The following is a 14,013-nucleotide window of genomic DNA, read 5'->3' on the forward strand; positions in this document are numbered from 1 at the left end:
TTCATGGAGTCATTATAAAAAAAGGTCTTATAGTTAACATTAACATAGGATTAACTCCAGTTTTTAGTTAAACAGGAACATTGTGTGTTTTAGTGATAATGTATTCTCAACAGAAGAAACACGTCTGTGTTCACTTCTAATGTGTTTAGTCCTTTTTAATGTATCAAATCCTATGTGGCCATAAGTACTAGTGTGATTAAAGCTACCTTTCTAAATCGTGTCATGTATTTCCAGATGAACGCGCAGTAGCGTCATCAGACTATGATAGCACGTACGACAGCACCTATGAGACCAACCACAGTGACAGCAGCGACTTTGCACAGAATGAAGAGGAAGCAGAGGGAGGCAAGAAGCCTCCTGAAGCAAGGGAAGGTTGCAGGGAGTATCCGAATGACGGCATTGTTCTTCACCCTGTCCTGCTCTCTTCAGAGGTAGACAATCAGACCTCACTTAATGTCCTTCCCCCAAAATAATTTCATTAAGAAGGAATAATTGAATCGACAATAAGAGCAGCACTACATCATTTGCGAATTATGTGAAACCATCTTATGATGTCATGAGCTAGCTATCCTCTACTAAGCAGCAACTATCTTTGAAAGTTACTTTAAAAAAGCTGGTTTTGCTTTAACAATATAAGCCAATGAGGCATAACATTACAGTCACCTGTCTAATATTGTGTTGTTCCACCTTTTGCTAGCAAAACAGCCCTGACCAAAGGTGTGCTGTGGTATCTGGCAACAAGATGTTAGCAACAGATTCTTTAAGTCCTGTAAGTTGCCAGGTGGGGCCTCACAACATCCTTTAGAGGCCAAGTCAACACTTCAAACTTGTTGTGCTCCTCAAACCATTAATGAACTATTTTTGTTTTGTGGAATGATGCATTATCCTGCTGAAATAGGCCAGAGCCATCAGGGAATACCGTTTCCATGAAATGGTGTACATGGTCTGCAACAGTGCTTAAGTAGGGAACATGGATTTCAGTATCCTGGTGCCAGGTGTTCCAAAGTAAGCACCAGACATTGATTTACAAAGAAAACATGACTCATCAGACCTTCCATTGCTCTGTGGTCCAGTTTTGATGTTCACATGCCTGTTGTTGGAACTTTCAGCAGTGGACACTCTGACTGGTCTGCAGCGATGCAGCCCATACGCAACAAATTGCAGTGAAATGTGTATTTCGAAACCAACATCAGTATTTTGAGTTACAGCAACTCATCTGTTGGATCGGACCACACGGGCCAGCTTTCACTCTCCACATGCATCAATGAACATTGCCCGCCGACGACCCTGTTGCTTGTTCACAGCTGTTGCTTCCTTGTATCACTTTTAATAGATACTGACCACTGCAGACTGGGAGCTCCCCACAAGTGTCATAGGTAGGACCCAAACGTGGGCCTCACAGAGCACAAGGTGAAAACTCAAAAACAGGTTTATTGCTTTGAAAACTTAACCAAAACATGAGGCAGGAACAAACCATCTAAACTGGGAAAAACATGAGCAGGAAGAAACACACTTATCTGACTGATGTGACGGGGGAAGCAAAACTGAACATCATACACACGAGACTGAAAAGAACTAAATAAAGCAGGAAGTAAAAACACTGAGACCACAACTAAGACATGTGAACTTGACAGAGCGATTGGAGAATAAACACACCGAGACATGACTGACTGGGGGGATGAAGAAAGGGAACAAAAACATGATAACTAAACACTACAGACTGGAAACAAAGGGAAACTAACATAATCAAACAAGAAACTATGAACCACAAATAGACATAATGAAACTCAGAGGCGCTAGGAAAAAATGAATAAATAGAAGACTATGAAGCTCCAAACCAAAACTCATCTTAACCAGAACGAACCAAAAACCCTATAGAACAGTGAGAACTATAATACAAAGATAACGAAAAACAATGAGAAAAAAAACAAAAGTCTGGGTTGACGAACCAAGGATCATGACATCAAGAGCTGCAGTTTTGGACATGCCCTGACCCGGTCTTGTAGCCAACACAAGTTCGCCTTTGTCCAACTTGCACTAATCCTTATGCTTTCCCATTTTTCCTGCTTCTAATATAAAAGGCTCACATGGCCCCTAATATATCTCACCCACTAGGAGGTGCCACGACGAAGAGATAATCAGTGTTATTCTCGTCACCTGTCAGTGGTCATAATGTTATGTCGATTAGTGTATGTCTACAGAGTGCATTAAGTAAACCAATGTTCCTACTGTTGTGTCACTGTGATGACTGAAATTTTTAAGTCCTAAAGGTTATTTTACCTTACGTCCAAATATTTCTTTGCACCACCCTGAACTTCTCTTTGTTCACTTACCTTTGCCTGACAGGACAAGCCAAACTTGGCCCCAGAGACTCTGTTAATGCCAGGGCTGGAGCCTCTAATGAGTCAGCTTAACAACTGGAACTTTCCCATTTTTAGTCTTGTGGAGAAGACTCACGGCAAGACGGGCTGCATCCTCAGCCAGGTAAATACTTCGTTAGTGAGGAAATGTTGCAACTTTAATGAAAACAAATGATCATTAATTCAATAAACAGGAACTCATATTGTTGAGATTACATTTACAGTAGGCTTATGTAATTAGCAGCTTAACTGGATAAAGATGTTAGCTTGTTAATGCAGGTGGTGGAAAAATGAATTGATTTCTAATATGCATGATTTGATATCCAGGTGATTCACTGTAGTGTGTGTTTTCCTCGTGGTGGCATCTCCCAGGTTTCATATAGGCTGTTTGAGGACACAGGTCTGTTTGAGACCTTCAGGATTCCTGTGCGAGAGTTCATGAACTACTTCCATGCTTTGGAAAATGGATACAGGGACATCCCTTGTAAGTAGAAGGATCACATATTTAAGAAAAAAACAAAAAATGATCCATCATTACCTTTTGCTGCCACAAGGTGGATGTGTTGCTCATGAAATACACTTTTAATAGCGCGTCTATTTTTCCTGCCTTCTGTTTACTGTGCAAATATATACTGAAAATGTGATGACACGAGCTTGAATTTATAGTGACGGATTAGATTATTTGAAGGATCCACAGCTTTTCAAATGTCAGTGATGATTTAGTCCATCTTGAGCAGATCTCATGCATCTGCATGATGGAGGATCAATTTCCAACCACCTGATTGTAATATATTGTAAAATAGCTCCTAATTAAATACAAATAGATTTTAGCCTTTCTCTCAAAGCCTCCACAGGGTACATCTAGAGGGAATATTTTTTACATGTTTGGGAATACTATGGATAAAGCCTACTTAGAGGCATCAATATCCATCTCATACATATGTGACATTAATCAAACTATATCAGTCTAGTTGTCTATTTGTGACCCAGATTTTAAGCCATTGTTTGAATTGGCAGATTTACTCATAGCACTTCATTCATTATGCGAAAGACTGTGACCCAAAATGTTTACAAGTTGTGTTCTTATTAAAAGACCTTCCAGTGAAACTTAATTAATCAAATCAATCAATTAATAAATGTTTATTTTATATGGATTTTTATGTTACATCTCCATGTCTTCCACGGATTGTAACATTACACCATTTCTGTAAAAACGAGAGAAGTCGCTTCATCAGCCATGCACTGATGCAGTAGTAATCCATAGTATACAGTATACTTATATGTACACCAACTTTACATATTATATCGCCAAAATATATTTTAAAAGGACACTGCTTGCATTGAGGCCCAATGAGGTGACTACCGGGATTGAGAGTATTTAAAACTAGTCAAGCTGGGACTTTTCCACTACGCTCTTACCACCCACACTGTTGTGAATCAGCACTTCATTTTACTCTCCTCAGATCACAACCGGATCCATGCCACAGACGTGCTGCATGCTGTCTGGTACCTCACCACTCAGCCTGTGCCAGGACTGCCCACCCTGCTGACTGAGAACGGAGTACACACTGGTGCGCTGTCTCCTACGCATACATTAATCTTCCTGATATTTCATGCAAAAAAAAAATCATAATTTTAATTCCAGTCTGCCAGACTCTAGCAAGCCTGTTTCCACGTTGGTGTAAATCTTAAAGCTTAAGACACTCATAACCGTACCTAGACTGTACAGGACAGATATTCAGTCAGAGGATCAAAGTGCATAGATTGAAAATTAAGCTGACAATTTTGTTATTTATGCATTAATAACTTCTGTCATGAGGGACCAAGCTGAATAATTAGGACATACATTTAGTTGTTCTCATGGGTCCTGAACCAGAGCTAATGCTCACAACTTACCGGTAACTAGATGTCGTCCTCAATTTTTATTCATGCTTGTTTACACGTTTTGGATGGCATCACAAGTGCAGTGTGATAGCAAAATTACCCAGATATTCCCATATTTATTTTTATTGTAAGTAGTTTTTTTATTATTATTTTTTTCTCCTGTTCGGTCAATGGCAAGATACTAAAAGTTAGTGATAATGCTGGCATGTCCTGCAGAAATGAAGTAGACTTGCAGGCAACATTTCAGAGGAGCGATCAGAGGTCAGAGTCACTGATAGTTTGCCTGTGTTGTCTCTTTGGATGTAGACTCACAGAACGGCATTACACCTGGTGCCACAGGATTCCTGGTGTCCAAAATGAACCCTGTGCTGCATGAAGGCTATGGCTGCCTGGCTGGTCTTATCCCTGCCCTGGAGCTCATGGCCCTTTATGTAGCTGCTGCCATGCATGACTATGACCACCCTGGAAGAACCAATGCCTTTCTAGTAGCTACCAGTGCACCACAGGTAAATAAATACAGGAAAATGTTTGTGACTTGGAAGGCTTGAGGGAGGAGCCGTAGTGAGGGATGAGCCGTAGTGATGGCTCGATAGTGATGGATAAGACTGACGGATGGGAAAGTTCATTTACTGGGAAGCTAAAACTGGGAATGGAGTAGTGAAAGGTCATCAATAAGGTCGCCCTGAGCGTTGTCCACATCAAGTTGTTGTGTGGATATTCATTAACCAAGTGTCTTCAGCAACTATACTGATCTTAGAATACTAACTGACTGAATTATTAGTTATGTGATAGTAATTAATGTTTTAAGGTAAAAACATTCACAAAACTGAATGTCAGGAAGACGTCTTTTCATTAAGTTTATGTTTATGAAATGCTCCAGAGAGATGATAGGCAGCATATTACCAGTATTTGTTTATTATGAGCAGCGTAAACCTTTATAACAGTTCAGATGCAATTATGATGAGATAAGGAGTAATGTAAGCTGTCACATTAACTGCGCTTTAAGCTAAAATCTGCTTGTTTTGCATATAATTAATATGAATGAAGCCGCTTATCATGTTATCAAATGTTGTTACAAATGTTGTTACAAGAGCGTAAATGGTGTGAATATAAACATACATAATACTCAGACATGAGTACTGTTGTTAAAGAGCTTTAAATGAACCAAATACAAACATCAACATACAGCCAAAAGCAGATTAAGTCGCTAGTCTAAGCAGTTTACAGTTGAGACTGAGGTAATGCAGATACTGCAAGTTTTAGGCAACATTATGGTAAAAAAAGAAAGCCAGAATTAGCACCAACAAAAAAACGGATTCTTGTCAAAGTTTTGATTCATGTATGAGTTATTTTTATTTTTAGACTTTGGTGTACCAAATCATACCTTAAAACCTAACATGTAATATTAAACATGGTTTAGTAAGTGACTCATTACTAAACTGGGAAGATTCATTCATTGACAGATATGAGATATTAATTTAAGTTTCTCCTTTTAGGCTCTTCTTTACAACGACAGGTCAGTCTTGGAAAACCATCACGCAGCTGCAGCTTGGAACCTCTTTATGTCTCGATCTGAGTATAACTTCCTGGTGAACCTTGAACACGTCGAGTTCAAGCGCTTCCGCTTCCTAGTCATTGAAGCTATCCTGGCCACTGACCTCAAAAAGCACTTTGACTTCCTCGCAGAGTTTAATGCCAAGGTAAATCAAATAAGCTACATAAACAGTATAAAACATGACCATCCATCATTTGTCTGTAATTACAGTACTGTTGCTGACTCGACTTGATATTTGAATGCAAACTATCATGTGATATTTAGAATCCCCATTTAACAGTTCAATTTTCTAAATGTTGCCAATACAAACAAGACGCAGAATTTAAAGCACAGTTTTAACAATAAACATTTTAACGAGACATTTTATGAAACTTTGACCTTATCTGACCTTGAAGAAGAGCTCAGAGGTCAAACGTGACACATTGTAAATCCTTAAATGGTACTTTCTATATATTGACAATACACTTTTTGTCAGTTTTCCACCAACAACCTTGAAGACCTTTATAAGGCAAATTCTAATGTATTGTTAGCGTCACAATAATCTACACACCTACAAAGTTTTATTAAAAATCATTCAAAAATTTTGAGCTATCATGTATACGGACAGAAAGAGTGATACACACATGCAAACACTACCAAAATTATAACCTCCTTGAAAGAGATAATAAACATTTACTGCAGGCTCTTTTCATTTTTTTTCTGTAAAGGTCTCTTTCTGAAGTAACAGAGAATGTCTTTTTTTTCACATTGTCTTAAATGCAAGGTCTATAAACCTTCTACAACTAATCTATAAGCTCTGTTTTTGTTTTTGACAAAAACATCTTTCTAATTCCTTAGGTAGGGGATGAAGGAGTGTCTTGTATTGATTGGACCAATGAGAATGATCGATTGCTAGTGTGCCAGATGTGCATCAAGCTCGCTGATGTCAACGGGCCACTGAAGTGTAAGGAGCTGCACCTACAATGGACAGAGGGGATCGTCAATGAGTTCTATGAACAGGTATGTTCATGAAAATGTCTCCAATATATTCAGAGCTAACAAAACACAAAAAACACAAGAATCATTTCAAAAAGAATTCTACCAAAATGTGCTTTTCTTTAATTCTACACTTGCCCAAGTCTTTAAATTTAAACAAAAAACAAACAAACCCCAACTTAATAAAATCAGCCATTTATTACTTATATATCAGTAATGGTTTAACACAATAAAATTCTACCTAAAAGCCAGTGTGATCAGACTGGATATTTTGCTAAAGCCTAACTTGTGTGCCAAAGTACAAGCAATTGCCAGATGCCACAAACCAAATAGTTATACAAAAAGTTTTTAAATACAGGAAGTGCTGTGATGCACAGGAGCGCCTCTAGTAGTGTTTTCACTGTCATCAGGCTATCATTTGTAAATAAACCAAAGTCCTGTTAGGAGTCGCTGTTGCAGAACATTTATTAGATCATTAATGAGAGATATGAGGTCATTTTTCTGTAATAGATTACTAACATAGTTTGATAACTATCTCAGTATTATTTCAATATTTCAGTCACATGAAAAATTATAAAGCTATGACAAGTTAAAACTATTTTACATTCAGGGATTAGGAGTTATTAATTGTAATTCAAGCTAAATTTCTGTACAAAAACAATAATTATTGTGTTTGGTTTCACTGTTTTACTAACGAATCCTGTCAATATAAACAAATATCTTGTGAGAGTTAACCAAAAATGTTCTAAATTGGCTGCCTCGTCTACAGCCTTACCAGTGATACACACAATGTGATTTTCAGTGAAGGAAAATCCAAACACAGAACATTCACAGGAGGTCAGTCAACATGACAAATAAATCCAGTGGGCAAAAAAGAGTAAAAAATAAATAAATCTAAAAACAGAGGTCAGAGTTCACACAGAAGAAAACAAGGCAAGACAGAAAACACAACAAACACTAAGAGTTCCCGGAAACCTTCCAGATTCCTAATTTCTTTCTAAGTACATTCTTCATTCCTTTCCTTGAATCCTCTTTGAATCCTCTTAACGTCTTAGGCCCTTCTGCCAGACATGTTAGTAGAGGAGGCGGGTAAGAGACACGGGGAGTCAGTCAAGGAAACGGGCATTTAACTAAATGAGACATCCTGGCTTTGGAGTCGGATTTTTAAAACGATGTTAAGTAAATAGGATGTTTGGCATGGTGTCATCCTAAATTGTTTTGGTACAGACCAACTACTGCTGTGTTTCATTATTTCAGATGTCATTCAAGCATAACAGTGTGCTTCACAACTTTATTATTGAGGCCATCTTTCAAGGAAACTGACAGTGTGTCAAGATATCATACCTTTTTCTTTTATCAAACAAATACACGAGTAGTGAACTGAACAGTTCCTAAAATAACTTATTTGTAGATTCCTCCTCCCAACACGGTTTGTATATTTCAGCAGTTTAGCACAGCGGTAACAACACTTCCACACAAAGGATACACCTGTTGATCCTTCGTTACATCTGCTCTGGCAAGCTTCCTCTCTCCTCAATCCTCTGTCCTTCAAATTCATTTTAGGAACTTGTAATGAGATTGCTGTCCAGGTCACAGGCAGGGGGATGGAAAAGACGAGAAATGAGGAAAAGTCTCTTGACTACACAAAGTAGCAAGACAATGAGGCAGGGAATAAAGGAAACTGGGAGAGTGACATTGCAGAGGTGACAGGAAATTGGTAATTAAAGCTAAAAAACAGACACAATGAACTAAATCTTTAAAAACTTCCAGTATGCATGAAAGGCATTTCATTTCTTGCCCCTAGAACATTTCTCTAAGGTATAAATGTGTAGCCACATGTTCCCTCTGACAATAACTGAATATTGAAAACACTTACCTATTAGCTCATGTATTTATTACAGCCGCTGTAGATGGATGCCTGGCAACAAATCCTGCTATAAACTCACAAGACCATAAAGATAACAAGCAAGGATTTTGTAGACAGCATAGCACTAATTTGAAAACTCTTAAGCTTTATTTATTTCTCAGCGGTACCCACAATATAAATTCCTCTCAAATCAGGTCTTTATGTTAGACATACAGGCTGGGACAGAAGCTTGTTATCACAAGGTTGCTTTGACAGTCATCAAACTTAGCATCAGAATGTGTATTATCTATTTAATCCTTTTTAATGAAGGGAAAACTCAGAGAAAGGATATCAAACCAGCGTTCAGCAGCGAGAAACCTCTAATCTGAACATTGCTGATTCCCGAGGAAAGCGACATGCCTCTCATGTCTGCTGCTTAGCATTCTGGTGTTCCTCTGGACGCTTTGGCTCAGTTGTCTTAAAAAACTTTATGGATTATGTAAGTTCTTTGAGTGACAGCATCCGGGGGGGATCGGGGTTGGGGGTGAGAGACAGGGTGGCGAGAGACAGAGCGTATGCGCATGCTTTGCTTTCATAGAGGAGAGGCGGATGACCTAAATGTGCCATCCTTTGACAGCACTCGTTCACAGTCGCACTGAGGAAGATCACAAGTGGAACGAGGCTCTCTGTGACATCAGAGTCAGCACAGATATAAACGCACACACACACACAAACATGCGTGAACTTTCATCATGCACTGCAATGCACCAATTTAATATTCTACACTTTAAAAATACTCACTTAAAACAAAGTTTCTCTGTTTGATTGTGATGTGTCTATAAATACACACACACACTTTTCACACACAACCACTAGTGCTGTGCACTGACGCCATCCAGGTTTCTGGTTTCCATAGCAATTGGAGCTCTTGGCCCTCTGTCCTCCCGGTGAATAGCTCTGAAAGCCCTAACATCATATAACAAACATAAAAGCACAGTACAGGACTGTCACGATGTATTAAAATACAATACAAGCTGTGTGGTCGTGGGTAATCCAACACAAACCACACGATCAACAGGGGCAGACAGTCATGATAGTCAGATATGACTCCGCTTTGGTTTTCTTTATGTGGCCTCCATTTATAGTATATGACTGTTACACAGATAAATACTTAAACAAATCATAATTACAGTTTATCTAATGCGGAGTCGTGCACCCAATCTATACATACACAGCAAAGATAATTAGATTTGTGTCTGTATTTACTGGTGGTGACCATGTGGTTACAAATATAAAGATCACAGTCACCCTTACTCTGGAAAATTTCTGCAGGCAGCCTCATTTGGATGACTGATACATACAGATCGGCCATAGTTTGAACTGATGTTTTTCTATTTGTAGTCTTCTTGACCTACTTTCAAGAGACTGTGCCCAGAGGCAGCATATCTGGAAGTTTCTGTGTTTGCCACTTGAGTTATACAGAAGACTAGATGCATAGCTGCGTATACCTTTGAGTGATATCATGTTTAATTCGTATATTGATTTATTTTAATATAGAAATTAGTTTATGCTGTGTAAAAGCCCTTATTCTCTGCCATCTTTAAAAATGTACAGCTCTTGAAGGAGAGAGTGCAAGACACATCATTTATATTTAATAATTCCTGTTATTCTTACATTTTCATATTTGTACTCCGCCAGGGCGATGAAGAATCATCCCTGGGCCTTCCCATCAGCCCATTCATGGACAGGTCTGCTCCACAGTTAGCTAAACTGCAGGAATCATTCATTACTCACATCGTGGGACCGCTGTGCTCCTCCTACGACTCAGCTGCTCTTATGCCGGGACACTGGGTTGATGAATCTGAGGGAGACCAGGAAGGACAAGATACAGAAGAGGAGGACGAGGATATGGCAGATGAGGATGCGTCAACAAGTTCTGACACCTCGCGTATGTCAGTCTCTTGATTATTCATGTTGTAGAGAATACCTAACGTATGTCACTGCATCGTTCCTGTGAGTATTCACTGCATGGCAGGACATGTTCCAGGATAGACTTTCTGTCATTATTTTTGACTCATTTATTGGCATTTAATGCAGCTAGTCTCTGCTGCTGTGATAGATGCAAAAAAGACACACAGTTGAGAACACTATTAATTACTACACATATTCCTAATGGGATAAATAGTTATCATTTGCTTTCTTGCAACAACATGTGCAACAGTTATCATCAGCATCTATAATTTATTATTAGAAATTCCAGTTCTTTTGATTTTCATATATATGATGCTCATTTCATCATCCCGCTGCAAGTGCAATGTTAATTTCTCTTTTTACAGTAGTTACGCGCGTCCCGCTCCCTTTATTCCTGTAAGTAAAAATAAAAACACAAACAAGGAAACCACAGTACTCTTAAATTTTGCTTTTAGCACAAAAAGAATATATGTGTGTATATATATGTTAATTATCTCGCTGTAAAGGTGCAGACTCACTGTTTTCCTGTTTCATGCCTTTCTCGTAACGCATGTGTAAAATGAATATCAGTCCTATCTTGTAGCTCTCTGCAAGAGAGCAAATGAGCATGTTTCCCAAAAATCTTCTATTTCTACTCTTTTTCAATCCCAGAATCTTCTCTAACTGTTTGTTTTCTGTCTGACAGAGCGGCAAGAAGCCAAAAAGGTGAGCAGGGGGAAAGTGTTTTGCCAGATCACACAGCATCTTTTGGAAAACCATGAAATGTGGAAAAGAGTGCTTGCTGCAGAAGCCCAGGAGGAGGCTCAGGAAGAGAATCCAAACTGCATTGGCAAGCCCACTGATCCAATAACAGCCATTCACGAGGAAGAGGAGGAGCAGGCAAGCAAAGAGGAGTCGACTGATGGCCTTAATGAAAGGGAAGAGGTGCCAGCTATAGAGGAAGAGGAGATCCTTCCACAATTGGACACTTCAGGAGAAAAAGAGGAAGAACCTGAGTGAAATGATGAACTCTGACCTCCTCTTAAACCAGGAATCTGAACGTTGTCCAAAACGTTTTTGGTTTTTTTTATTTTTCTTTCCTAACTAAACTCTTTATATGGTAGCCAGCACATCACTTTGACACAACACTGTAGAGGATGTTTTGGGTAAAATGTGCCTAACAAAAACAGGGTTGAGGACAGGGATAAACCCGTACCCAGTGCATCTGACGAGGAGAGAGATGTGAGACGAGCAAGAAGATGAAGCGACAAATGAGGGAAAATAGAGAAAAACTCCAACTGAGTAATCAAGATGGAGTGCATTTGTTTGTTTTGCTGTTTGTTTTAGTTTGGATTTGGCACCCAGACTGCTCATTTTGCACTATGGGCCAACCACGCTGATTCACATCTTCACTCCACCAGTGAGTAATACACTGTCACCCCGCTCCCCCCTCCCACACACACACTCCTCTCTTTAGTTCCCATGCTATCAGCACACTTTGGAGCCACGCAGCTGCTCGAGGATGTGCACCAGGCCCCTTCTCCGTGAACACAATGGGATGAAAGCCAGCGGAAAAGCCGTGTCCACTGAGCCTCTGCCACGTGAATTTCAGGAGGAGATTGAAAAAAAGAGCCAGTGGTCATGCATTGTGTACACACACTTCACACAGACACACACAGTGCTATAGCAGAAACACACTCCATGCTCAGAACAGATAGGAAGTTTAACAAAGAACTCTGTTGCACCAAAAGCTTTATTCTCAGTCAAGGAAAAACATACAAACAATGTTTTGTTCTTGTCAAACAATGTTAGCAATCATTTCTCCCTTTCTTTTGTTATAATCAGTTCAGCGCACCTACACGTTTCCAGTCTGCATAACTCAGGAAGGCAGAAACCCTTAGAGATTGAGAAACAAAAAAAGGACCTCTAGTGTTCTTGTCCTTTTAATTGTCACTGCTTCTGCCTTTTTTGTCACTTCAGTACGTCCCCAGCAGAGTGTGGTTCTTTTTGTGCAACACCTAATGCACATTAATATTAATCACACTACAGCTAACTCTCAAGAAAGAAACCAGTCGGTAATATAGGTGTTTTCATATTGCAGGCACATATAATCTGTGCCCACATTTATGGGACCTCTCAACTTGGATCAATCTTTAAGGGATTTGTTAAAGAGAAGAGATTCTGTTTTTCTCCAGTGTAACTTATAGGCTGGTATGTAGGCCAAATGTTTCAGAAAGTGCAGTAATCCGCCATAGTGGACTAGGCCAGAGCTGAGTCACAGCTCCAAATTACCCAAGAAGATTTACGTTAATAAGACATTTCAACACTGTGAGGCTTATTGCCATGCAGGAGGTGCTGTGCGCCCACAAAAAAACGATACATGGAAGCGTAGGACCGGGTCCACACGCATAGGGGTATAGGTTCTTTCAAACAGGGGTTTTCTTTTGTTGTTCTAAGTAAATAAATCTGATAAAACACCCTTAAAATATTTCTGTCCACATGAATGCAAAAGCAGTTAATGAGCCAAAAGTCAGTGATGTACATCTACAGTTGCTTAAAATTGCCTCATGTAAACAAAAGATATGATAGCGTGAACTTTGACCTCTCGAGCCAAAAAAACTTTAGAAAGAGTTTAGAAGTATCAGCACCATGAAGCCTATCTGTGTTTTGGAGTGACTTTTAATGACACATAGAAAAAACTGTTAAAATAACTTTAAAGAACTAGTTGTTTTACTTCCATAAAAAGCCAAAGAAAGTTATAGGGGAAACAGTAAGCCCCTTACATTTCTGAATCCAGCTTAATAAATAACCACATGTACACAAATATATGATATTTACTATCTATTTATTGAATGATGTAGTTTACCTACTCTTTTTTAAGAGACTATTTCTCTTCACTCTTTTATTAATGTCACTGTTTGCGCTCGTCTTTGATGTCCTCAGACATTCATATTTGCTGTAATGGAAGAAAATGTGTGAACAGCCTCGGTAATGAGGCTTATTAATGGAAGAATCCTTTCAGCTGGACTTGGAGCTGCTCTTGAGAGGTCAGAGGGTTCTCAGATCTTTGTCACAGTTCAGCTGATTCTTTCTGGTGTAAGTCTTTGAAGATGAGCCAGTTCAGTTGGATTCAAAATCATGTGATGATCCACTTCTCCAATTCTCCAAACCGTATTACAGGGATATGCAGTGTAGTGTATTTGATCTGACGTCAGAAAAGCAACAGGGGCTCTTTGTGGATTCAGATCTCAAGAATTTAGGTTACTTAGTTTCTTCATGCAGTGAGCTGTAATGGACAGTTGTTTTTCTTTTATCATATTTGCAAAATAAAAAAAGGATGCATTCATTTTGACAAGACTTTTTTTTGGGAACCTGCCTGACACTTGAGGTAGGATCAAGGTAGAGATATCGAAGAGGCAGTACAGCATTGTTGACCTGTAGCA

The 14,013-nt window shown here is 39.1% G+C and overlaps 1 protein-coding gene and 1 long non-coding RNA gene across 2 annotated transcripts in view; both read left to right on the plus strand.

Annotated features, from left to right (window-relative positions):
- The window catches only part of LOC146504022 (cGMP-inhibited 3',5'-cyclic phosphodiesterase 3A-like), a 61,393-nt gene extending 47,843 nt beyond the window's left edge, over positions 1–13,550 (plus strand). Inside the window, exons 7-15 of the mRNA XM_085184741.1 lie at positions 235–431; positions 2,347–2,484; positions 2,733–2,844; positions 3,824–3,931; positions 4,551–4,750; positions 5,741–5,944; positions 6,637–6,798; positions 10,319–10,568; positions 11,277–13,550. Coding sequence (XP_085040867.1) covers positions 235–431; positions 2,347–2,484; positions 2,733–2,844; positions 3,824–3,931; positions 4,551–4,750; positions 5,741–5,944; positions 6,637–6,798; positions 10,319–10,568; positions 11,277–11,590 — 1,685 coding nt within the window. The 3' untranslated portion in view covers positions 11,591–13,550. The remainder of the gene's footprint in view (positions 1–234; positions 432–2,346; positions 2,485–2,732; positions 2,845–3,823; positions 3,932–4,550; positions 4,751–5,740; positions 5,945–6,636; positions 6,799–10,318; positions 10,569–11,276) is intronic.
- Positions 6,807–7,707, plus strand: LOC146504023 (uncharacterized). Its single transcript, XR_014877952.1, has 2 exons — positions 6,807–7,213; positions 7,285–7,707. It is a non-coding gene; the product is annotated as an uncharacterized LOC146504023 (long non-coding RNA).
- Positions 13,551–14,013: the final 463 nt, after the last annotated feature.

This window comes from Neolamprologus multifasciatus, chromosome 14 (assembly GCF_963576455.1).
Source record: "Neolamprologus multifasciatus chromosome 14, fNeoMul1.2, whole genome shotgun sequence".
In the NCBI taxonomy this organism is placed as follows: domain Eukaryota; kingdom Metazoa; phylum Chordata; class Actinopteri; order Cichliformes; family Cichlidae; genus Neolamprologus; species Neolamprologus multifasciatus.